General features: G+C 36.9%; 1 protein-coding gene across 1 annotated transcript in view; it reads right to left on the reverse strand.

The window, feature by feature from the left end:
- Positions 1–18,431, reverse strand: part of LOC148945193 (homeobox protein rough-like) — a 35,410-nt gene extending 16,979 nt beyond the window's left edge. Inside the window, exon 1 of the mRNA XM_089098970.1 lies at positions 18,200–18,431. Coding sequence (XP_088955096.1) covers positions 18,200–18,431 — 232 coding nt within the window. The remainder of the gene's footprint in view (positions 1–18,199) is intronic.
- Positions 18,432–26,865: the final 8,434 nt, after the last annotated feature.

A 26,865-nucleotide genomic window follows, 5' to 3' on the forward strand; every position in this document is an offset into this window, starting at 1 on the left:
TTGGAAATTTAAACGGCTAGTGCCCTTTTTAATAGTCAAAGGTGGTTGGAGGGCAACTAACCCCCCTCTCACGCCCACCATTTCTCAAAACACATCCAATCAAAATTTTGGGATAGTAATTTTCTTCAACGTAGTTGAAAATTCTGGAAATTGGGTATTTGAGGATGACACCCCCTCGAGCCCTTACTGCAAGGGTTGTAAGTTATCCCCTGGGGGCATTTAAGGTTTTTAAAGAAAGCGTTGTTGTAGAAACTTCAAAAGACTCATTCGATTGGAAATTGAACGGGCTAGAGCCTTTCTAATAGTTGAAAGTGAATGGAGAACAACTAACGCCCTCTCACGCCCACCATTTCCCCAAACACATCCAACCAAAATTTTTAGATAGCCTTTTTGTTTAACGTAGTTGATAGTTCTGGAAATTAGGTCTTGGAGGATGACAACCCCCTCACAGCCCTCAGGGCAAGGGTTGTAATTTATGCCCTGAGGGCATATAAGGTGTTTATAGAAAGTGTTGTCGTAGAAACTTCAAAAGGGCTCATTCGATTGTAAATTGAAACGTCTAGTGCCCTTTTTAATAGTCAAAAGTGATTGGAAGGTTTGACATTTTTATAGTAAAGTTCGATGCGGGTACATTATATTATTTTTTTATTGTTTTTTATTTTATTTTTTTTTCAGACCAGGGCACTTTGTGTCGAAGGAGTTGTCGTAGGAACTTCGAAAAGGACTCATTCGATTGAAAATAGAAAGGGCTAATGCCCTTTTAATAGTCGAAAGTGATCGGAGGACAACTAGTCCCCCTCCCTTGCCCATTATGTTTAAAAACTAAATGTTGCCTTAAGATTAAATCAAAATGCACTGTGGTAATGCTCATTCCCAGCAAGACATCTCAGCAGTATCCCAAGAACAACTGTGGGTATTATGTTTAAACTTTTGGGGCTATTTCTGCTCTTAAAATTTAACCAAATCAAAATAGCGTAAAGTTTATGAAAGCGTCATTAAAAAGACCCTTTACCGATACCTTGAGTCACTCTGTTGTTGGCAGACACGCAATACGGTTTTCGCAGAAAACGGTCTACGTTAGACTGTTTGATTGCACATTATCAAGAGTGGGTTGAGCTCCTTTCTCGGGAACGCGATATTTGCCTTCTCTCCTTTGACATTGCAAAAGCCTTTGGTCGTGTATGGCACAAGGGACTTCTTAGTAAACTGAAAGCCTATGGAATTCATGGTCGACTATTTGACGTACTTGCTGACTTTCTTCGTCAACGGTCGTTGCAAGTTGTCCTCGATGGCTTCATATCAAAAGAACACCCAGTTTTATCAGGAGTACCTCAAGGATGTATTCTTGTGCCAACTCTTTTCTTGGTGTTCATAAACGACCTAGGGGACAACCTTGTGAAAAAACCTCACCTTTGCGGATGACACAACAACAAAAATATCAATCGCAAAAGACGAAGCTCCCAGTGAACCCCACAAGGAGCTTGAGGCTGGTGAAAATTGAGGCGTGGGCAGATGCATGGCTTATAAGTTGTAACACATCGACAACGAAATAGCTCCTAATTTCTAAGGCGCGTAATATGAGGGCTCATCCTGGTTTCGTCTTCAAAGGAGAGGTAATAACGCGAATTGATAAACTATGCCTACTTGGAGAATGGTATGAAGTTTTCTATTTCAAGTCAACTAGAGGAAGTATGAAACTAAGCTAAACACTACTATTTGTGTCCAGATTTTTAAAAGGGTGTATGTTGTTAAAAATTGCGGAAAATTTTTCTCCAGCATACAAATAGCAGGTTAAACTATAAAGTCTTAAAAAAACAAAAAGATTTAAAGTATTATTTTCTTTTTTCCTGAAAAGATTATGTCAATATAAAAGGAAAAGAAATTAATTAAAAAACTTTTTTCCACAAAACAAGTTCTTATAAGAAAAGTGAAGACCTCTATTAAACCAAAAATGAGAAAAAATAATATCAAATAATCTACTAAGGGTGAAACTACCACAAATCAAATCATTTGTATTTTTTTTTACTGAAAAAAAAATACAAATGAATGTGCATTGACAGTTTAATATACATATACTAATATTTAATAATCAAAATGTTAATGTTATTTTATTTATTAAAGTTATAAAAGAAAAAACATTTATATTTTTTCAGTAAAGTGCTAATTATGTTATGGCCTTGAGAAGGCATTGGGGTTTTGAGCCCTACTCATGTTAATTTCTGCTCGTTTTGTCTGCGTGCTTCTTATCAATTTTACCATCCAGAGATGTCACATAGCACTAAAACGGCAGTTTTGGTGCCACTTCTTAAATAAAAGAGTTTGGAAGCACAAGACGGTATCATTGCAACAATTATGGTCCGAAACCCTTTACTGGAGGATTATAACAACCCCTCACATGTATTCCCCCTCCGGACCCTCTTAGTTAGTTTCATAAATCTTCTACTCATCTTATGAGTAAAAGATTATTGCGAAAACAAATTAACTAAAACTAAAAACTTTTCAACTAAAAATCTACCAAAAATTAGGCTTGAATGATCAAAAGTTATGAATTAAACCTTCAAACTTCACTCTGCGATGGAGCCTGTGTGCTAGTTCTAATGGCTGTAATTGAGGGGAAGGGATGTCCTTGCCCCCTTATTTTTTGCTCCTGTTTAGGTTTTGAAAAACACCAATTTTTGGTTATCTCATTGAAAAAGGCACTTTTTTCATTTGAAAAAATGGGTGGAAAAACGGAAAGTGCACTTTATAGGAATGTGCTATCAAGTCAAATTTATAAAAAGTGATTTGGAATAAATATAAGATTTTAAAGCCCTAAAACGACTCCATAAGTTTTCAACTGAAACTAAGGAATGACATAAAAACTTAAAGAGAAAAGAAATTATTCCGTATAAATAAAAAAAAAATCATGGCAGCGTTGTTTCAACATTAAATTTGAATAAAGAACGAGCAAAGATTAGTCTTTAAAACAAAGTTTTTCCAGGAGAAGTAAAGAGCGAAGTTGAAACTTTAAACTGACAAAAATTATTACTTCACAGCCTATCTAATATATATCAATCAAATTAGTACAAATAAACCAACTAATTATGCTTCCTTGTGTTTCTAGGAACACAAAATGTGTTACTGAAAACACAAAATAATATAGGAGTTTTGGTACAGTAAAAGCAAACCAATTAAGGACACTTTTTACAGAATAAAAATATTATCAATCCCTTTTAAGACCAATAACAATTCATTTTAGGATAAAAATCCTAAAAAAATGTTTTTTATTTATTTTTTTTCTCGTTTAATTTGGTATCACTTCTGCACGATGGCTCATTTCAATGCCTGGCTGTCGTTTTGGTTTTAAAAAGGACATGCCATGATTAGTTTGTAGACAAGTTCGAAGTAAAGCCATCTTGATAACATTAGAAAGGCTGTGAAGCAATAATTTTTGTCTGTTTTAAGTTTCAACCCTGCTCTTCAATTCCCTTGGAAAAACTTTGTTTTTGTAGATTATTCAGTATTAAGGCCAAACTCTCTTTAGAATTTGTATCACAGCTTGAAATTCCCCTTTTTTTTAGAAAGAAATAACTGGATTTCCACAGTTCATATCACGGTTGATATGTTCTTCATTTCGAGCAACAATAGGTGAAACCAAGATGTTACCTGATAAATCAATCAATTTTGTTGTATGCTGTTTATAGAATTTAAACATATTGTTTTTATGCGTAAGTTTTTAAGATAATTTTAATTGGATACTGAAAGTTACTGATATTACATATTGATAAAAAGCGTTACAGATTAGTTTGTTGCTGTGAGGCTACATATTTACTTTTGACTCCTAAATCAATATTCTTGTTTTTGATACTTCGCTTTTTTTCAGTAAAGCGCTGGTTTTCTGTAATCCTACAAACGCAGGGAAATATCACCAGTTGATTTATCTGCACAAATTTTATTGATATATGTTAGATAGGCTGGCAAGTAATAAATTTTCTTAGTTTTAAGTTTCAACTTCGCTCTTTACTTCCCTCGGAAAAACTTTGTTGTTTAAAATTAATATCAAACAGAAAACTGTGGTTCAATCCGACCATTGAGGGCTATAATGAGAGAAACTTGAGCTGGCTAGGGCACTTTCTGTGGATGAAGGATGACCGATCGCTAAATATTTTCTTTTTCGGCAAACCGTCTAGGGCTAAACGGAAAGCAGATCGTCCGTGTTTGGGATGAGAAGATGTCGTAAAAAAAGACTTAAGGGAAACAGGAACTTCCAGAGAGGCTGTAAAGAGGGAGGCTTTAAATATATTGGGATGGAGGAGGAGTGTGCGTAGCTGTGTTGGCCTCAGGTGGCTTGGTGCTGTGGTGAATTGTTAGCAGTGATAGTAGTGGTATCATTAGCACAACAAAATAATATAGCCACAAATAACTAAGATAGTTTAAATATCTTTACTAAATTAAAAAACTAAAATATTTACCGAAATTACCAACACCGGTACCAGACACTGACGGTCGTTCTTTGGATTGTTGAATCGAATACTTATTACAGTGACGTGAAACTGAATTTGTGTAATCCTTTTACCATCTGGATCAAACTTGAACTATTGCTAAATTTTGGGATGTAACATTTGGTGCGAGGTTGAATCCCCAAAATTAGATAATGGAATATATTTAGCATACCTTATTTGTAGATATTCTGGTGAAGAGATGATTGGACAGTTTTATAAAATGAAACTAAAAAACAGCTAACACACTTTAAACAAAATCTAACATTTAATTTAACAAATTGTGATAGCAAAACTTAAAGTGACAAACTACTTTGACGCTTTCACGCAATTATCAGAAGAGAAAAACCAAACAGTGTAACACCAACATTGTGAAGGGGTGAAATGACCTGGCCCTGATGTGTGACGGAAATACAAATCCAGAGGTCACGAGGGCAGTAGAAACCAACATGTAGCCTGATTAGTAATAGTCGAATGTAAGGGCGGGATGGAAAACCCCAGCACGTGAGAAAATGTTCAAGCTGCAGTAATAGGGAATTGAGTTTTTATTTTTTACAAAAAGTAACTGAAAGAGAACAGGCAATTATAAAACTATCTAATTCTAGGGTAAATTACAAACTAATCGAACATTCCAGATAAATTCCAAAATTAAACTATTGTCTGATTTTCTAATGCCGACCCATACTCTTCACCCCCTAGGCTCTTGCGCCCTAGGCGGTCACCTACTTGATACAACCGTTCCTGTCAGGGATCTTAAAATCCGGATTTAACCTGAGGCGACAACTGCCTGTCAAATACTTAGAATCCTTAGTAAAATTTAAGGGGGGTCTTAAACATTCCACTCAGAGCCCAAGAAGCCTTCAATATGAATTTTTGCAGCCTCCCCCTTGTGTTTTTTGCGTTGTATTCTCCAGTGCCCTGTATTTACAGGTTTGTGGTGAGAGTTAATTGTGGTGAAGAAAAAATCTTGAAAATTAACGTGAACGCTAGAATCTCTTCTGTCGTGTATTTCCCTCGTGAATCATGTTGTTCATTGAGAACTAAGAATATAAGCGTAATATCACTGCTTATCCTTTCGCTCTTAGTCCAACAAGTTAGATTTAGCTTAGGTGTTTGTTAAGCCTGCAAGCATGGGCATTGCTAGGTGTTTCTCCTGGGAAGATAGGAGTAATCGGCCAGCTGGGGAGGACTAATTTTTCCTTACTATTTCACAACTTAGCTTTGAACTCACTTCTGAATATTTCTTGGAAGGTAATGAGTATTCTAGGGGGGAAACTATCCCTGGTATGCCGCACTTGGCTAGTCTCAGAAATCTTCGAGATTTGTTACTTAGCTTTAAGCCTGGGGAAGACCTCCAAATAGTTGATAGTTCATATCCCCCCTCAAAATCTTTCTATCAAAGTCCCATTACCTGCAATCAATAAACGATTGCAGTTACAAGATTGATTATAGCAATTCCGTACCTGAAGGGGAAGTATCGTATCAATATCAGATTAAATAGGGTTAAATTATCGCCCCCACACTTAATCGGAAGTGAATCAAGTAACAGCTGTTTTGTTTCTCGTAATAGGATCTTTTAACTAGTACCTGATAAGATTAGGAAACGGAACAGATTTCTCAAGGAAGCGAACTGACCACAATTTTTTCCCTAATCAAACGATCTCAAGAAATCTTCTTTTTTGTCACTAAATAATTGTGACCAAAAGATGCTAATAATTTTGTTGAATCCGATCCATATTTTGGGACTAATCCAATTAGCTCAGCATGTGAGCCAGGCACAATTTGAGCTTAGGATTATTATGGTTCCAAAAGATTTAATGTATGTACATGTAGTATATATCCCAAAGTTAGAAGCGCCTCTATGAGAAAATTAAATAAAAACAACAAGTTTTTTAAACTGAAAGTAAGGAGCGACATTAAAACTTAAAACGAACAGAAATTATTCCGTATATGAAAGGGGCTGTCCCCTCCTCAACGCCTCGCTCTTTACGCTAAAGTTTTTTATTGTTTTGAAAAATAAAACTGTGAGACAGAGTCGAACTTTAGCGTAAAGAGCGGGGCGTTGAGGAAGGGACAGCCCCTTTCAAATACGGAATAATTTCTGTTCGTTTTAAGTTTTAATGTCGCTCCTTACTTTCAGTTTAAAACACTTTTTTTATTTAATTTCTGATCGTATTTTAGTTAATGCAGCTTTTATTTTGGCTCACCGTCACTGAATAAGTAAATAAAATTTGCATAAAAAATTTACGTTTCTTTTGCTAAATGGTTGTCTCTAAATTTGGTTCTCACGTAATTTACAAATTAACTTACGTAACGAACTTCTATATTCGTATATTTTTCTTCTGGCAAAAAATACATAGTTGCAGATTTTTGCAAATATGAGCTTGAAACCTATGTAATAGGGTTTTCTGATACGCTGAATCTGACGGTGTGATTTTCATTAAAATTCTTTCACTTTTAGGGGATGTTTCCCCCCTCTTCAAAAAATCAGGTAAATTTTCTCAGGCTCGTAGCCTTTTATGAGTAATACTAAACTTCATAAAATTTATTTATTTAGAATCAGCATTATAAGCCCATTCTGTTGATACATTTATTGACATCGAAATTCCGTTTTTAAAAGTTTCGATTACTATTGAGCCGTATCGCTTGTTTTTTTTATTGTTTATTTTTTATTACGTATATGTTATTACGTATATGATGGGGTTCTCCCCTTAGTAAATACCACGCTCTTTATGTTAAAAGTTAAAAATTTGTTTAATTCCAAACTCCTGAATCACAAAGGCCGTTTAATTAGGATAGATAACTCTTTTGAAAGCACTAAAAAAAAACTGTAGCGCAAAGAGCGAGGTATTATTTCGGGGAGAACCCCCTCATATACTGTTCATTTTAAGTTTTAATGTTGCTTCTTACTTTCAGTTGAAAAAACTTGTTTTTTTTAAATTTAATTTTTCATCGTTTTTTAAATAATGCTTGGAAATCTGGCGCCCCCTTTATAAAAATGTCCTTTACCCCAAAGAAAAATCCTCCACGGAAAAATTCTCCCGAGTAACTCCTTCCTGCAGCCCCCCCCCCCCACCAGAAAAAATCCTTCCTGAAAATGTCTGTATACTTCCCAATAACCAATACAATATGTAAGCAATGGGCAAAGTTCATAACTAGCAGCCCTTCCCCTGGGAACTGTGGGGGATTAAGTCATCCTAAAAGACATATTTATTAGATTTTCGACTATGCTGAACAAAACGGCTATCTCAAAATTTTAATTGGGTGACTTTGAGAAAAAGATGAGCGTGGGAGGGGGCCTAATTGCCCTCAATTTTCTGGTCACTTAAAAAGGGCACTAGAACTTTTAATTTCCGTTCCAATGAGCCCTCCTACTGTATTCTAGGACCACTGGGTCAATACGATTACCCCTGGGGAAAAGAAAAAAATAAATAAACACGCATCCGTGATCTTTCTTGTGGCAAAAAATGGAAAATTCCAGATTTTTGTAGATAGGAGTTTGAAACTTCTACAGTAGGGTTCTCTAATACGTTGAATATGATGGTGTGATTTTCATTAAGTTTCTATAGCTTTTAGGGGATCTTTCCCCCTTTTTTTCGAAAATCAGCCAAATTTTCTCAGGCTCGTAACTTTTGATGGGTAAGATTAAACTTGATGAAACTTATATATTCGAAATCAGAATTAAAATCTGATTCTTTTGATATATCTATTGGTATCAATGTTCCGTTTTTTAGAGTTTCAATTACAATTGAGCCGGGTCGCTTCTTACTTACAGTTCGTTACCACGAACTGTTTGATCAGGCACAACCTGACGCATTACATTAGAAATCTGCACTCCGTGTTGCCTCTTTAGCAAGCCCCTCGTTGGGCTTTTGGGGATCCAGTTAAGTACTCAGTGTTAAAGTGCAACATCAAAGCAATTTCTAGATTCTAGAACCATTTGTATCCTAAGATAGTCTAATGAATTACGACTTGGGTTCTTCAGTTCCTTTGGAGATGGTGCATTAATTCTATGGCTTTTGGGTTCATTTGGGAGTTGGGGCTCTGTGAAGGTGAGATTTCTTTTTGATGGTTAATTCAAATATTCCAGGAGGTAAGAGACTAAAATTTTCCTGGGACTTACGTACCTGTACAAAATTCAACTGTAAAATCACCTCTATTCCAGAAAAGCATACTTTAGACTAGTGCTTGGCATAAAGGAATTAAAGATACCATCCGGCCAAAGGTATTTGGCGAGATCAATGAGAGCTTTTCAGTTTCACCAAGAAGGATTTTCAATTTTGGGTTTATTCCCATTGTTAAAATGTATGGGTGGATTTCCTTTGCATTAAGGATAAAAACAAATCTAATCTTCATAGCTTCATATTTTACTGAAATTTAATAGTGTTAGAGTAAAAAGCAATAAAGTACATGCCTACTTTTTTCGCACAGACACATTCATAGCTATACACAAGAGAACCAGATACACTTAGGCAGTATTTGGCTTTAAGGATGGCCATCTTGGGAGAAGAGACATACAACTATGTAAAATCACCAAAAATACGACAACTACAAGGAACAACAAGACATCCTTGGGAACACAGTAAAATCTCGAAATGTTGGAAGAGAGGGTAGAAACTCAATACTAACCCGGTGTAGATGTCTCATTAAGCCCATTTCTCACGTGGTATATTATGGGGAATATTTTCAAACAAACAGGGATTTTCTGTAGGGAAATATGTTTTCAAGTTCTTTCTTATGAGTATTCGTAAAGTATTTTGCTAAAGAACAGAACTGTCGCTTTTGAGACTGTGATTTTAGTTTTAGAATTTATGCACCAGTTCCGAAGAGAGATTCTTCACAAAGAATTAAAGTTTGGATATCTCTCCAATGCTTTGAAATACTTTTTTTTTACAACCAGCAATTTTCTGAATAAAGTGATAAAAAAACATTTATAATTTGTGGCCAAGTTCTTGCGCGGTAGTATTTTGAATTTTGTTTTTAAAAATTCATTCCTTGGCCAAAATAATGATCCTGAAAATTCGGACTCATTTCATAAATAGCGACAAAGACCACACTGTCTTTCCATCATAAACATCAAAAACAAAAAGAACAATAGGGAATTCTTTTCACAAGACAGTGAAATTATTTGAATGAATATTTTGACTCTATGTCTAAGGGCCGTCTTTGGCAAAACATAAATATATAAAAGAATCAGAAGATATAAAAGAAGCTTCTTCTTAAAGAATATATAAAAGAAGCAAGAAATCAGACTTAAAATAAATAATAATATTACCTCATGTAGGGACTTACCAGAATATTCACTAAATGCTCTATGCACAAATTTAATTAAAAACGATATTTAATTTAAAAAATATATATATAAAAAAAAACAGAAGACACTAACACAGAGCCAGTTACAAAAAGACCTTCGAGGTTAGCTGCCAAAAAGGCCAGATTAGCAATGAAAACGTGTTTTTGATTTTTTTTTCTTTTATTTTTTTTTAATGAATTGCCTTGCTTTACCTCACTTTATTTATCAGTCCTGGTTGAACTTCGCTGAAGTAAGGATGCTGGGACTTTTCAAAAAAATCTATTTTACTTTTAATGGTTGTATGTTATTGAAAGGTTCTTTTCTTTTACATATTTATGCTTTGCCGAGGACAGCCCTTGGGCGTAGGGTCGAAATATTCATTCAAACAATTCCACTGTCTCCCGAGAAGAATTCCATATTGCTCTTCTTATTTTTGATGTTTATGATTCATTTCATTATCGATAAGGGTTTTCCCTGAACAGCAGAACTTACACAGTTGATGTTTTTTCTTTTGACAAGATATAAGCAAGGGTTTACCAGCTTTGGGACTCCAAATGTACACCATCGATGCTCAGGGTTAGGACCATGACCTATTTGTGAGACATTCGTCATTCTTATGACAAGACTGGATAATCATGGAAAAATAGAGAATACATTTGAAATTTGCTGAACAGCCTGTTTCAAGAAACATAAAAAAAAAGCTTGAAAATATATGACTACACGTTAAGAATCGAGTAGTCACGCGAGAATTGTATTGCCAAGATCAGATAGGCATTATCCGAAAATTCATATGAGACACTGTATAAACAAAGGGTTTCTCACTCCGGCAACTATATTTAAAAACAAATTTTTGGGGGGTTTAGGGGGACTAAAAGTTACCTAGGTTGGATTAGGTTAGGCTAGGTTACATATTTAATATATGCTATGCTTTACCCCCATCCCCCCCCCTTACGTGCAAATATATAGCCCAAATTTGTTTCTGAACTATTATATTTTTATCCTATTTTGTTTTATTTCATTAGCACTAACGGAACTTCAGTTATCGGGTGACTACTGGATTCTTAACAAGTACCGATATGGCTTTAACATGTCATGGTACAGTACTTCATAGCATGGCCTTATAACTAGCGCATAGACCTTCCTAACGGTTTCATAGGCAGCACAATAGTCCTGCCTAAGTACAGAGCGGCACAATGCATTATTTTTTTTTTAGACCAGGGTGCTTCCTATAGAATGAGTTCAAAAAAGGATCTTTCGATTGGAAATTACAATTTCTAGTGCCAATTTTAATAGTCAAAAGTCATTGGAGGGCAACCAGCACCTCCAACCGCCATCATTTTCCCAAATACATCAAATCAAAATTTCAAGATAGCCACTTTGTTCAGCGTAGTTTAAAGGTCATGTAGTTATGTCTTTAAAGATTACAACCCCCAATAGCCCTCAAAGCAAGGGTTGTAAGTTATACCCCAGGGGCATATAAGGTTTTTATACAAAGGGTGGTCGTATAAACTTCAGAGGGGGCTCATTGGATCGGAAATCAGAATTTCCATTGCCCTTTTTAATAGTCAAAAATTATTGGAGGGCAACCAGCCCCCCCAAGCCCATTATTTTCCCATCTACATTCAATCAAAATTTTAAGATATCCATTTTGTTCAGTATAGCTTAAAGGTCCAGTAATTATGTCGTTGAAGATTACAACCCCCTTCTACAGCCCTCAGGGTAAAGGTTGTAAGTTATGCCCCGGGGGTATATAAGGTGTTTTATGAGATAGCTATTTTGTTCAAAATTGTCTAAACATCATATAAAAAAGCCTTTGGGGTTGAAACAACCCCTCAAAACCTGGGGGCAAGGGTTGTAAAATTTGCTCCAAGGGCATATAAGGTTCTTATGGAAGGCGGGGTTTTATAAGCTTTAGAAGAGGCTCATTTAATTGGAAATTGAAAGTTCTAATTTCCTTTTAAGAGTTAAAAGTGATAGAGGGTAACTTGCCACCCTGACGCCCTCTTTTACCCAAACGTATCTAATCGAAATTGCGATATAACCATTTTGTTATAAATGGTCCAAGGGACACATAACAAAGAATCGAGGGTTGATATGACCCACCAGGTCCCTGGGGCAAGGGTTTTAAGTTACGCCCCGGGGACATTAAGTGTTTTTATGGAACGGGTGGTCGTTTGAACTTTGGATAGGGCTCATTTGATTGAAAATTGGAAGTCATAGTGCTCTTTTTAAGAGTCAAAAGTGAATTGAGGGCAACCAGTCCTCTCACCCTCTCTCACGCCCATTATTTTCCAAAAAAAACATCCAATTAAAATATTAAAATACCGTTTGATTCAGCACTGTTAAAAGATCCAGTAATTATGCATTTGTGGATGTCAATCCCCTCACAGCCCTCAGGGCAAAGGCTGTAAGTTAGGCAATTCGTTCATTGTTTACATATAGTATATGTTATTGAGAAACGTATGCATGTTTGACCTTTACTTTCCAAAAAGACAAGGGGCATTCTGGTGAGCTTTTCAGAGAAATATCATTGAAGCTTTTAAAGCAGCTAATTTGATTTTTTACAAAAAAAATCTACTTACAAAGTAATTCACTGAAAAACAACAAATGACCGAGTCAAACTCAAAACCAGCAAAAACTAACATGAGTAGGGCTGACAACTCCCATCCCTCCTCAAGACCAGAACATAATTCGTCCTTTTCTGAAAACAAAATACATTTTAAATATTTTCCCTTTTTTACTTTAGTAAATAAAAAATTATTAAAACTTATAGGAATAAATGCCTGTATGCATATTATATTGATGGTCCACGGTCATTGTTTTTTTTTCAGTAAAGTGCAAATTGTGTTCTTGTGTTGAGAAGGAATGGGGGTTAAAAGCCCTACTGATTTTAATAATTGATCCTTATCGAGTTTGACTCGGTCATTTATTGTAATTTCTGTTCGTTTTGAGCTTTATTTATTTATTGATGGTGATTTGACTTCATGTCTGCTCATTTATGGCTTAACGGAGCTCATTACTTTTCTTTGAAAAGCCTGTTTTGCGGAGAAAGCTTTTTTAAATTAATAACTATAGAGGTGGGCAAATTTATAATTCAAATATAGAATCCGTCAGTATGGAGAATATCTAAATCAAACTTCAAACGTTTTGAACTTTTAAACACACTCAATTTTGCAACATCGCCCTCTGCTCAGATTTCTGAATTTAATCTTTCCAAATTTAGATTTGTTATAAAATTAACTCTTTCAAATGTGCAATCCTTTGGCTCTGATAATAGGAATCCAGTTAAAGGGCGATTTAAATTTTTATAATTTTCATGCTTCTTCTTTCTACTTATACACATTGTTTCGTTTTCATCAATTTTCACCTTCTTATGACCGAGGTTTTTTTTTTATAATTCATTAAAAAAAAGAAGAACTTTTTCAACTGAAAGTAAAGAGCAACATTAAAACTTAAAACGAACAGAAATTATTACTTATATGAGGGTGTTCTCCCCCTCGTCAATACCTGGCTCTTTACGGTAAGGTTCGAATTTTGCTCTAATTCTCTAAGAACAATCCCTTAATCACGAAGACCATTTAATTAGAATAAATAGCTCTTTTGAAAGTACTAAAAAAAAAAAAAATTTAGAGTAAAGAGCGGGGTATTGACGAGGGGGAGAGCCCCCAAATACGTAATCCGAGAAATCCGGGAAATTCAGCCCTCCTTCATAGCAACTTCCCTTCCCCCATGAAAAATTCCTCCATGGGAAGATCCTCCCACATCAACCCCACCAGCAAAAATCCCCCCAAAAACGTCTGTATACTTCCCAATAACCAATACTATATGTAAACAGTGGGGAAAGTCCATATCGTTTAGCCCTTCCCCCAGGGACTGTGGGGAATTAAACCATCCTCAAAAACATATTTATTAGATTTTTCAACTATACTAAATAAAATGGCCTTCACGCGATATTCTAGGACTCCTGGGTTGATACGATCACCCGTGGGACAAAAAAAAAAAAAACACAAATAAAAAAAAATAAACACGCATCCCTGATCTTATTCTGGCAAAAAAAATACAAAATTTCACATTTTTGCAGATAGGAGCTTGAAACCACTAGAATAGGGTTCTCTGATACGCTGAATTTGATGCTGGGATTTTCATTAAGATTCTATGACTTTTGGGGGGCATTTCTCGTTCATTTGGAAAATAAGGCAAGTTTTCTCAGGCTAGTAACTTTTGATAGGTATGACTAAACTTGATGAAATTTACATATTTGAAATCAGTTTAAAATCCGATTCTTTTGATGCATCTATCGGTATTAAAATTTTGTTTTTTAGAGTTTTGGTTACTATTGGTTACTACTGGCAACTCCTCCACGGAAAAATCCCTCCTCCCCAAGGATTTAATCTCTAGATAATTGAATTCTGGTGAAAATTCACTCCGGACGATAACCCTTAACATCTCCACGCATAAAATTGAGTCGACAAAGAGAGAGCAAGACATAAGAAGAATTTCGTATAGGAATTCTGACAAATTCCCCCAGTGTAAAATTTCCCCTAAAAAATTCACCTCCTGGAAACTTCCCTCCCCATGGAAAATTATCCCCGTGGAAAATCCCAATAGCAGAAAATTCCTCCCCCCTGAAAAATGTATGCATCCTTCCCAATAACAAATACTATACGTAAACAATAGGAAATTTTTGCAAGTTAAAAACCTTTCCCCAGGGGCTGTGAGAGCGCCATGATATCCCCAAATGCATAGTTATTCGGCCTTTCAACTATGCTGAAAAAAATGGCTATCTCAAAATTTTGATCGGATGATTTTAAGAAAAAGGGTGTGAGAGGGGGCCTAGTTGCCCTCCAATTTTTTTGGTCACTTAAAAACGGCACTAGAGCTTTCAATTTTCTTCGAATGAGCTATTTAACGATGCTCTAGGACCACTGAGTCAATACGATCAGTCCTGGAAAAGAAAAAAAAAGAAAATAAACACGCATCCGTGATCTTTCGTCTGGCAGAAAAGGCAAAATTTCACATTTTTTCAGATAGGCGCTTGAAATATCTACAGTAGGGTTATCTAATACGTTGAATCTGATGGTGTGATTTTCATAACTTCAAAAATAAGGCAAATTTTCTCAGGCTCGTTATCTTTGATGGGTAAGATTAAACTTATTGGAACTTATATATTTGAAACAAGCATAAGACTCCGATTCTTTCGATACATCTGTTGGTATGAACATTCCATTTTCTAGAGTTTCGGTTACTATTGAGCCGGGTCACTCCTTACTTACAGTTAGTTACCACGAATTGTTTGAAACTGATTAAAAATTTCATCACAGCATTTTTCTGTAAAATACCTGTTTATTTGCTCCACCAGTTTTTAGGCCGTTTTAGTGGATCTTGTTTCAAGTTTGTTTTGAGGCAATGAGCCTAGAATAGAAATACTGGGTATTCGAACAGTGCCCCTATCTTCTGTTTGTGTGACAGGAATTGAAATAACGATCAAAATGGTTATTAATTCAGAATTACTAAAAAGTTGATAAATTGTTAAGTAAAACGTTAAGATAGAAATATGACATTTTTTACGTACTGGCTTTAACTGAAGACAGTTTTAGGTGTTTTAGAGGATTTCTTTGCAGGGAGTGGGGTTTGAGGCTTGAAAAAAAGAAAGCTTACGGTTAGGATTGCGTGGCATTTCATAGGTTTTTATAATTTTTATAGGTGTAATGATTTTGACGTCAGACTTGATAGGGGATTAATCTATTACACCTTGCCCCTTTGTGTAAAGAGCATGAATTATTTTCTTCTTCTTTTTTGTCTCAAAAAAGGAAAGATCAATTGTTAAGATGCATATTTACACAGAGTAATAACATTTTTCATGCAAATGGAATAATTTTGGCTAGCTTTTGAGGTCATTTACTCCACTGTGTGACGTCCATATTTTAGAAGCATATATACAAAGCTTCATCTTACTGAGGGTGCCTGGAACCAAGCACATAACCAAAATTCATATAAACACATTTTTTTATGTGATTCATAAAGTTTGCTTTTGTAAAACGCTCCGAACAATCCCCCCCCCGGAACAAAAATCTTCGGTAAACCCTTGACTACTAGTAAGCAAACTACTACTTGACTACTAGTATTTGTGAACCCAAAAGTTCAAAAATATTCCGTATATGAAAGGGGCTACCCCCTTCTCAGTATCCTGCTCTTTACGCTAAAGTTTTTTAAAACTTTCAAAAACTTTTTATTCTAATTAAACGGCTCTTATATTTAGAAGTCCTCCTTAAGGAGTTATGACAAAGAGTCAAACTAATCCGTAAAGAACGGAGTGTTGAAGAGGGGACAGTTCCTTTCATATACGAAATAACTTTTGATCGTTATAAGTTTTAATGTCGCTCCTTACATTAAGTTAAAAAAAAACTATTTTCTTTTAGACTTAGTTTCTGAACGTTTTTCAAATAATGACAGGAAATACCCTTCGCTCCGTGTGAAATTTCCCTTGGAAAATCCCCCTGGCGAATTTCCTCCCCACGGAAAATTCTCCCTATTTAAAATAACACCTGAAAAATTTTCTCTCTCCAAAAAACAACCCTTCCTCCAGGGACTATGGGGGTCATGCCATCGTCATATGCATAGTTGTCAGACCTTTCATCTATACTGAATAAGATGTCCATCTTAAATTTCGATAAGATGACTTTAAGGAAAAGAGGGTGTGGATCTTCCTGGTCACTTAAAAATGGCATTAGAACTTTTGATTTCTGATCAAGTGAGCTCTCTTCCGATCTTCTAAGATAACTTGTTTGTTACAATCACCCCTGGGGAAACAAATAAACACTCATATGTGATCTTTCTTCTGGCCAAAAATACTAAATTCCCTATTTTTGTATATAGGAGCATGAAACCTCTAAAATAGGGTTCTTTGATACGCTGAATCTGATGGTGTAATTTCAATAAAATCACTTGACTTTTTCAGGGTGCTTTCCCTCGTTTTCTAAATTGGGCAAAGTATTTATTGTTATCAAAACTCTGTTTCTCAGAGTTTCGGCTACTACTGAGCCGCGTCATTACTTACTGTGTTTGAAACACATTAATATTTATTTTTCATGCCCGGGAGGTGGGTAATCCCAGCACTCCTGCAGTGGCGTCAATTCACCAAAAATTAAGGATTGGGTAAAACTTATTTTTCAAAATCTAAGGGGGGATTAGTCATTCCTTTCAATTTTGTAGTAAACATACAAGAAAATATATTTCTCAATGGACACATCTAGCAAATAATTGTCAAAATATAAAGTGAAAATTTTCGGCACTAAACAGCCAAAAGAATACTATTAAGACATTACGCCATCAAGATTGCAAACTGCATTAATTGCATTAGTTTCTTATTAATAGAAACGTAAAAGTAAGAAATATGCCAAACATTTCCATGAATTTTCCCATCGTCCTAGACAATATACTTCTGAAAATCTCATAGTAGCAATTGAAAAAAACCAATAATCTTCAAAATGTAAACTATACTAAATGAAAAGCAAATTATATATTCAATCACAATTATTTAAAAAGAGCCTACTGTATGGCAGTTTAACAATCAAGGCCATATCAAGAGTTTTGTTGGGGGGTACAACAAAAACTTTTAAAACACATCAAAAATCTGTTTAAATGTATTTCATTACGTTTTTAAGAGTCTGACAAACATCTCGGGGTTCAAACCCCCTAACCTATAAGGCTATTTAAAAACAGATCCTAAACCCCAGAATATATGGTTCTAATGTTGGTTTACTTAAACCGGAAACTATACTTATTTAAATTCCTCAGCGGAGGCATCGACTAATCATTGGAGGCCAAGCCCTGGTGCTTCACAGCAATTAAGTTGTCCGGACTCAAAATATATTCCTTAGAGTGTCTTTTGATTTCCTACGGCTAAATTCCGTGTGTTCGTTGTTCAGACATAAAGCTATGATCCTACATCAACTGTTTTTAGATGGCTACTTTTTTTAATCTAAAGCACCTGCGTAATGGTTTGACTGTTGCAAATTTAAATTGCTTGCAACTTAGACAATTAAACTATTTTGAAAAAAATGTTGCACATGTTTCTGAAGGGTCTAAATATTAATTTACAGTATACATTAAGATACTAATTCACAAAAAATCATTAACTGTAACTGAGCAGTGATGATACGATGATGTCGGTATGACAGTCATAGTCGTCTGTTGGGTGCAGGGATTTCCCCCAGCCTTTTAAGACCATAAATACATGACGTATAAAATTTTGTACTATTTAGAAAAAAAGATGTAATTTAGGTTAAAGTTTACTTTAAAACGTTTGCACCCTTTGGGATAGATGTAGGCCTGACATTGTCCCGCCCTTTCCTATAAAAATGTCAGGTCATCTTCTTAGTCTTGAAACAATGGTTGTTTATTACTTAACAAGGTAGCTCTGACTTACGGAAAGCAGCTAAAGCAGCGGAATACCTCATTTCGGGTATTGTCAATCTTTGACTGATGCTTAAATTTAATGGTATATCTTCCGAACCGCTTGGTTGTGAGTGACAACTTTGCCATGGTACGAAGCTTGATTCTTTTGTTCCTTGATCATCTTTCTTGTCTACATCACTATATAACTTTGCGAAAAACTCCGAGGGAGTCATTTTCTTTTTACTTTCACTATTGTCACTCATTCTTAACTGGTCAAGATCTTTTTGAAAGAAAAGTATGATTAGGTAATGAATTGTCCAAATTTGAAGTTGAAGGGATCAGTTGTTTTATTCTCTTTAAGCTCTAATTGGTAGAAATTGACCCAATGAAATTGAAGCTTGCAAGAGGGACACTGTTCTCATTGGTTGCTGCAAAGGACCAGGAAGATAGCAGTACAAATGTTATATATTACGTTACAAATAAGAGGAAGAGGAAGTTGGAAAGGGAAATTGAGCATTAGTAGCCTTTAAACGAGCAATCTGTTTACAATTATTGCTTAATTTGCAGTGTTTTACACTAGTAAAGCAAGGGGTTAGCAACAAGTACGCATGAACTTGTTACGAAAGGGTCTACATTGTGGAGGGGGTGGTAGTAATTCGTCAACAGAATCAATGTTATAAAACAATCAAACAAAACTGTGTGCATATTGTAAGGTGGAGAAAGGGCCGTATCTAAGATTTTTTTCGGGGGGGGGGGGGTACGAAAAAAAATTTCAAAACACATCAAAAAAATTTTATATTCATTTTGTTACGTTTTTACGAGTCGGACAAATATTAAGGGGTGGGGGTTCAAACCCCCTACCCCCTCCCCCAAGATGCGGTCTTGGGTTGAGGGTCAACACTATTAGATATCTCCTGCACATACGCCTAGTCTGTTCATCCAACGTTGAAGCTAATAACTCTTTAAATCACCTGTCAAAGTAGAAGAGTATTCCCAGATTTGGGCTTAGTAAAGGGTTTATATAGTCTTTCCCTTCAAAAAAATACTAATATTTGGGCCCAAACCTGAACTTAATTCTGGCTATATCCATGAAATCAGAGTGGGAGCGATTTGACCTTCCCTGCACATTTTTATCTAAATTAGAGTTTCAACTCAGTACAAAATGAGGAGTCTTTGATCAATGCAAAAACAAGCTTAGTTTAGCATATCTTAGATCGAAGTCTTGGATCGATGCTTAGTTTAGAATGCCCCTCAAGATTCACCAAAGTTTCACTTTAATACCCATAGTCTAGTCGAGCACACCTAGAATAAAACATCTCCCTTTTTCCTAATGATAAATCTTGCACTTAAAACAGGATAAATTGCATATTTATTATCCTTGCCCTGGAGGCTGTTGGGGACGTTGCATCCCCGGAGGCATAGTTACTAGACCTTTTACCTGTTGTGAACAAGATCGCTTTTTCTAAATTCTGCGAATCCAATCAGTGATGAGGGAAGGGAGAATCTAAAAAGGGGAAGGGGACCAGCTGCCCTTCGATAACTCTTCAACATTTCCTCAAATTTTGAAATTAATACCCTCAGCAGTTCCTTAGGTATTGATGATACATCCCTTCTGATGATCAGCAAGCAAATAGTGTGTTTTGATTGTGGTCGATATTTCTCTCAAGATTTCCTTAAGGCTACACTATAATACCCTAAGCCTTTTTGGAGACCCAGGATCAAACATGACCTCTTTTCCAATAAAAATCCTTATATGTTAACAATGGACAGCTTGCATAACTTATAGATCTTACCCCGGAGGCTGGGAGGATATCAAACCCCGAGGCATAGTCTTTTTGCTCAGTTTTTGTTTAATGGAGTTCTTTATTTTCTTTGACAAACTTATTTTATGGAAAAAGTTTTTTTTTATTAATTTCTGTTCGTTTTATAGTCTTTTCAGATTTATAGTCTTTTTCAGATTTTCTTTTTTTGACATAGTCTTTTCAGAATAAAAGAAAATAATACTTAAATCTTTTTGTTTTTTTAAGAATTTATAGTTTGGCCTGATATTTGTATGGTGAAGAAAAATTTTCCGCAATTATTAACAACATACACCCTCTTAAAAATCTGGACACAAATAGTAGTGTTTAATATAGTTTCATACCTCCTGTAGTTGACCTAAAATCGAAAACTTGATTCCATTCGCAAAAAAATCTGTTTACTTTCTTTGATAGCTTGGATACACTTACGCTATTTTGATTTGGTTAAATTTTAAGAGCAGAAGCAGCGAAGTTTGAACATAATACCCTCAGTCGTTCTTGGGGTACTGCTGAGATGCCTTATTGTGAATTAGCATCAACACAGTGCATTTTGATTTAATCTTATGGCAACATTTAGTTTTTAAATATAAAGTCAAATGGGAGGGTGGATGGGGCAGGGGGATTAGTTTCCCTCCAATAACTTTTGACAATTAAAAAGGGCATCAGCCCTTTCTATTTTCAATCGAATGAGCCCTTTTCGAAGTTCCTACGACAACTCCTTCCATACAAATTGCCCTGGTTTAAACAACGAAAACAACAACAAAAATAATACATTATACCCACTTCGAACTTTACTATAAAAATGTCAAGCCTTCCAATCACTTTCGACTATTAAAAAGGGCACTAGGCCTTTCGATTTCCAATCGAATGAGCCTGTTTTGACCTTTTACGACAACACTTCCTATAAACACCTTATATGCCCCCAGGGCACAAATTACAAACCTTACCCTAAGGGCAGTGAGGGTGGTTGTCATCCTCTGAGACCTAATTTCCAGAACTTTAAACTACGTTGAACAAAATGGCTATCTCAAAATTTTTATTGGATGTGTCTGGGAAAATGGTGGGCGTAATTTAGTCTTTCTCAAATCACTTTCAACTATTAAAAAAAGCACTAGCCCTTTCAATTTCAAACCAAATGAGCTCTTTTGAAGTTTCTACGACAACGCTTTCAATAAAAACCTTATATGCCCCAAGGGGATAACGTACAACCCTCGCCCTGAGGGCTGGGGGGGAGGGGTCGTCATCCTCAAAGACCTAATTTCCAGAACCATTTACTACATTGAACAAAATGGCTATCTGAAAATTTTGATTGGATGTGTTTGGGGAAATGGTAGGCGTGAGAAGGGGGTTAGTTACCGTCCAATCACTTTCAACTATTAAAAAGGGCATCACCCCTCTCAATTTCCAATTGAATGAGCCCCTTTTGAAGTTTTTACAACAACTCTATCATTAAAAACCTTATATGCCCCCAGGGCATAACTTACAACCTTTGCCCTGGGGACTCTGGGGGGGGGTTGTCATCCTTATATACATTATTTCCAGAACTTTCAACGACGTTGAACAAAATGGCTATCTCTAAGCTTTTATTGAATGTGTTTGGGGAAATGGCGGGCGTAAGAAGGGGGTTAATAACTCTCCACTCAATTTCGACTATTAAAAAGGTCAATTTCAATTTCCAATCAAATGAGCCCTTTTTTAAATTCCTACAACAACTTTCTATATAAACCTTATATGCCCCCAGGGCATAACTTACAACCCTTGCACTGAGGGCTCTGAGGGGATTATCATTCTAAAAGACCCAATTTCCAGAACTTTCGACTACGTTGTACAAAATGGATTTATCAAAATTTTGATTGGATATATTGGGGGAAATGGTGGGCGTGAGAGGGGGTTAGTTGCCCTTCAATCACTTTCGACTATTAAAAGGGCAATAGCCCTTTAAATTTTCAATTGAATGAGCCCTTTTTGATGTTTTTACAACATCGCTTTCTATAAAAACCTTACATGCTCCCAGGGCATAATTTATAACCGTATCACTTGTTTTTTTTGTGACGTATATGTTAATACGTGACTAATTGGGACGTATTTAGTGCTGTTTTACTGAACCGTATTGATGAAGTTTTTGCTCTCTTTACGCTAAAGTTCTCTTTACGCTAAAGTTTTGCTCACTCTTTACTCTAAAGTTCGAATTTTGTTCGAATCACAAATCCCTGAATCGGCTCTAGGCGTTTACCCCCCCCCGGAAATTACCCCCGAAAATACCCCCCGGAAAATACCCCCCACGGAAAATACCCTCCCAACCGCGGAAAATACCCCCCCCCCCCGAAAAATACCCCCGTGAAAAATACTCCCCCTCCCGCGGAAAATACCCCCCAGAAAAGACCCCCCGAAAATACCCCCCGCGGAAAATACCCCCCCCCCCCCTCTCGGTAAATACTCCCCTGAGGAAATTAAGGTTTTCTAAATTCGAGAATTTTCTTTGAGTTTTTTTTTCCGTAGGGGGAAAGAATTTTGGTGCTTGTGCATTATGTACTTCTCACTTAAGTTTACGCTGTGTAAAATTTGAGAACACACTAGTTTTTTTGTTAGTTTTTTCGTTACTTTAGAAATAAATTTGGGCTATAGATTTGCATATTAGGGGGAGGGGGATAAAGTATAGCGAGTCTGCATGCAAAATGTTTCTGGTACAATTATTCTGCATATTAGATAGATTGATATAGAAGTGTATTTTAAAGCCAACTATACGGCCATGAACATAGTAAAATAAAATAAATGAAAAGCACAAATAACATAAACTTTGATCAGCGATCATCAAAAAACACTTAAATGAAACACTACATTAACCTAATAATAGTACTTAATACTTGGAAAATTTGTCATTGAAAAAAAAAACACTTAACACGGAAAAACATTTAAATGAAACATTACATTTACTTTATATTGGGATTTTTTTTTTTTTTTAAACTTCCAGATACCTCGCTATTCTTCTGTAATTTGTTAGTGGCCATATCTAGAAGGAATTGTTTTCCGACTTGAAACTGTCCAAACACTTTACCACCCCCTCCACCCTTATGTGCAATTATATATAGCCCAAATTATATATTTCCCATCTATTCTGTCTCTTGTCGTGGAGAAAAGGCAAAGACTTGTCTGAAAATTTGTTTTAATGATTCATATACGGTTAGCTAATTTCAAAAAGTACATTAATTCAAAAACGTTAAGAAATTAAAGAAGAAAAAAAAGTTTTTTAACAGCAAATAAGGAGTAACATTAAAACTTAAAACGAACAGAAATTATTCCGTATATGAAGGGGCTGTACCCTCCTCTATATCTTGCTCTCCATATAAGGTTCTTATAAAAGGGCTAGTCTTATAAGCTTTGAAGGGGGCTCATTGAATTGGAAATCAGGAGTTCTAGTGTCATTTTTAAGAGTCAAAAGTAAACAAAGGGAACTAAGCCCCCACTCTTCCACCCACACCCTCTTGTCCTTAGATGCAACCGACAGAAATTTTGAGATATTTATTTTGTTAAAAATGGTCCAAAGAACATAAAACATTTCCTTCAGGGTTGACCCAATCCCCCAGAGCCCTGGGACAAGGGTTGTAAGTTGTGTCCCAGGAGAATGTGAGAATTTTACGGAATGGATATTCGTATAAACTTCAGATGGGGCTCATTTGATTGGAAATTGGAAGTTATAGTGCCCTATATAAGAGCCAAAAGTGATTTAAGGACATCCCCCCTCCCTCATGCGCCTATCATTTCCCAAAAACAGCATCCGATCAAAATATGTAGGTATCTATATTGTTCAGCATTGGTGAAAGGTCCAGTAATTATGCCTGTGGGGATGTCAACCACCCCCCATTCCTCAGGGTAGGGACTTTAAACCAGATATTTCTTTAATTGTTTACAATTAACATGCCCTCGGACAGAATTTATAGCGCCCTTTTAAGAGTAGACGCGGTCAGAGGGCAACTAGCCCCCCCCCCACATGTCTTTTTCCCCTAGATACATCCAACAGAAATTTTTAGATAGCCATTTTATTAAAAAATAGTTCAAAGAACATATAACAACGCATCCAGGGCTGAAACAATTTCCCAGAGCCCTAGGACAAGGATTGTAAGTTATGCCCCGGGAGCATTTTAGGTTTTTATACAACGGGTGGTCTGTAAACTTCAGATGGGGTTCATTTGATTTGAAATTGAAAGTTATATTTCCTTTTTAAGACCCAACAGTGATTTGGGGACAACTAGCCCCCCCCCCCCCCGACACCCTTTTTGAGACAGCCATTTTTTTAAAATAGTCCCAAAAATATACAGCAATCCAAATTTAAATTCAGCAGATATAAATTCTTATAATGATTAAAACTCAAAACGGCAAGAAATCAAAGGTGGCGCAACAGAACTGCTGAAATGAAGAGCGATATGGGCAAAATACATCATTTATAATTTTTTTTCTGACCAAAGCATTTCGCATAGAAGGAGTTGTAGTACAAACTTCGAAATGAGCTCATTTGATATAAAATTGAAAGTTCTAGTGCTCCTTTCAAGAGTCAAGAGTGATTGAACGACAACCCAGCCTATCTAGCGCTCTGCAACGTCACTTGACCCCTGCATCGTCCCTTGTGCCATGCGCAAGTAGTACTCTGATTGGCAAAAAGCTCCAAAAAGAAGTAAATATGCTGATCCTCATGCCGGCAATATCTGTCAAGAGGAACTCTCGTAGGAAGATGAGCCTTAAGCTCCCAGAAGTAGTTTTTTTTTACCAGAGGTAAGTCCAACCTCTATTAATTAGCAGCTCTGAAATGATTCATCTAAACTATGCCTCAAGTAAATTAATCGAAATATAGTTAGTTCAGTATAATATATTGTTAAATAGGTTGCTGTAACGAGTGTTGACAAGAGGGTTGTCAGTAGAGAGCTATCTTATACTCCCGTACTAACCACGTGGTTTATGGTTTTCTCAGTGAGAATGAAAAAACAGGAACTTTCTCACTGAGAAAACAATAAGCCACGTGGTGCTGTCACGAGTCAGAACACCTGTGCTGTCGACCTCAATTAACCTATCGTGAATCAATAATTCCCCTTAGAAACAACAAATTAATTTCCCCTTTCTTGACAGATCAATCGATCAATGACATCATCTGTCAGACTTTAAAAAATTCCGCCTAGAAACGATTCTCCAGGAATAGATCCAAATCATTAATGTCATTGCCTCGGGAACAGTTCTACTGGTCGAACTCCAAAGGATATTAATGACCAAAGGCCATGGAAACAATTAGGCAAGAAACATCTTAGCGATGAATTGTTTTAGCGCGCGAAAAGGTTTCATATTAATTTGAAATGCGTTAGCGCAGAGATGCCAATAACAAAGGAACACGCTGAATTTACGGTTAGGGATTACTTGGGCGAAACCGTTTTAGACAGGTTATGGAACTATTTCGGCGAAACAGATAGAGACATTTTAAAAGAAGATTTTTGAAGAGATTTTAGAAGAGAATTTAATGGTGAAACTCTGTGGTCGTTATAATACACAAGTTTCATTTGAACAGTGTTGTGAGGTCCTCTAACCCAACCCCAAAGGGTTCCAATCCTCCTACCCCAACCCCGAAGGAAGCCCCCGGTCCTCAAAGGCCCCCCAGGCCCCAACTGTCCCCCCGGACCCCCAAAGGCCATCCCTGTGCTCCAAAGGCCCTCCCTGTGCCCCCAAAGGCCCTCCTCCGGTCCCCAAAGGCCCATCGAGCTTCCAAAGGACCAAAGGGGTCCCAAAGGCCCTCCACCGGTCCCCAACTGCCCCTCCGGACCCCCAAAGGCCCTCCCTGTGCCCCAAAGGCCCCCCTGTGCCCCAAAGGCCCACCCAGACCCCCAAAGGCCATCCCCAGGCCCCAAATGTCCCCCAGACTCCCAACTGTCCCCCCGGACACTCAAAGGCCCCCCAAGCTCCCAAAGGGCCACCGGCGCCCCAAAGGCCCACCCAGACACTCAACAGCCATCCGCGGGCCCCCCCAAAGTCCCTTCGACCTTCCAAAGAACCAACGGGGTTCCACCTACCCTCCCCCAATCGTAAAATGTTCCTCGGGCAACCCCCGACCCTCCCGGTGCCCCACCGGTTTCCCCAGACCCCCCCCTGAGCTCACCCAACCCCACCCCGCCATCGACCCGGCCCCCCCGGGCCCCCCCCGCACCCCCAGGACCACCCCCCCGCAAGAGCCCCACAGACCCTCAAAGGCTCTCCCCGAGCACCCGTCTTTCGTTGATGTGTGTTTTCTGAAACCTATGAATTGGGATGTGTAGTTTGCTACTTCAGGCTTTTCTGAGCTAAGGTTTCCTAGTATTTCCTAGGTGAATGTTGTCTGAAACCTATAGGTTGGGATGAGTAGTTTGCTTTTGGACTTTTCAGAGCTGGGTTTCTTAGCCTTTCGTTGATGTGTGTTGAGTGAAACTTATGATTTGGGATATGTAGTTTGCTATTTTTTACTTTTCTGAGTTGGATTTCTTAGTCTTTCATAGGTGAGTGGTGTCTGAAACCTATGATTTGGGATGTGTAGTTTGCTATTTTCGACTTTTCTGAGCTGGATTTCTTAGCCTTTCATAGGTGTGCGTTGTCAGAAAATTATGATTTGGGATGTATAGTTTGCTATTTCAGGCTTTTCTGAGCTAAGGTTTTCTAGTATTTCGTAGGTGAATGTTGTCTGAAACCAATAGTTTGGAATGAATAGTTTGCTATTTTTGACTTTTCTGAGCTAGGTTTCTTAGTCTTTCGTTGGTGTGTGTTGACTGAAACCGATGATTTGGGGTATGTAGTTTGCTATTTTTGACTTTTCTGAGCTGGATTTCTTAGTCTTTCATAGGAGTGTGTTATATGAAACCTATGATTTGGGATGTGTGGATTGCTACTTTTG

Source organism: Artemia sp. Qi Xiang Cuo, chromosome 13, assembly GCF_049724085.1.
Source record: "Artemia sp. Qi Xiang Cuo chromosome 13, ASM4972408v1, whole genome shotgun sequence".
Classification (NCBI taxonomy): domain Eukaryota; kingdom Metazoa; phylum Arthropoda; class Branchiopoda; order Anostraca; family Artemiidae; genus Artemia; species Artemia sp. Qi Xiang Cuo.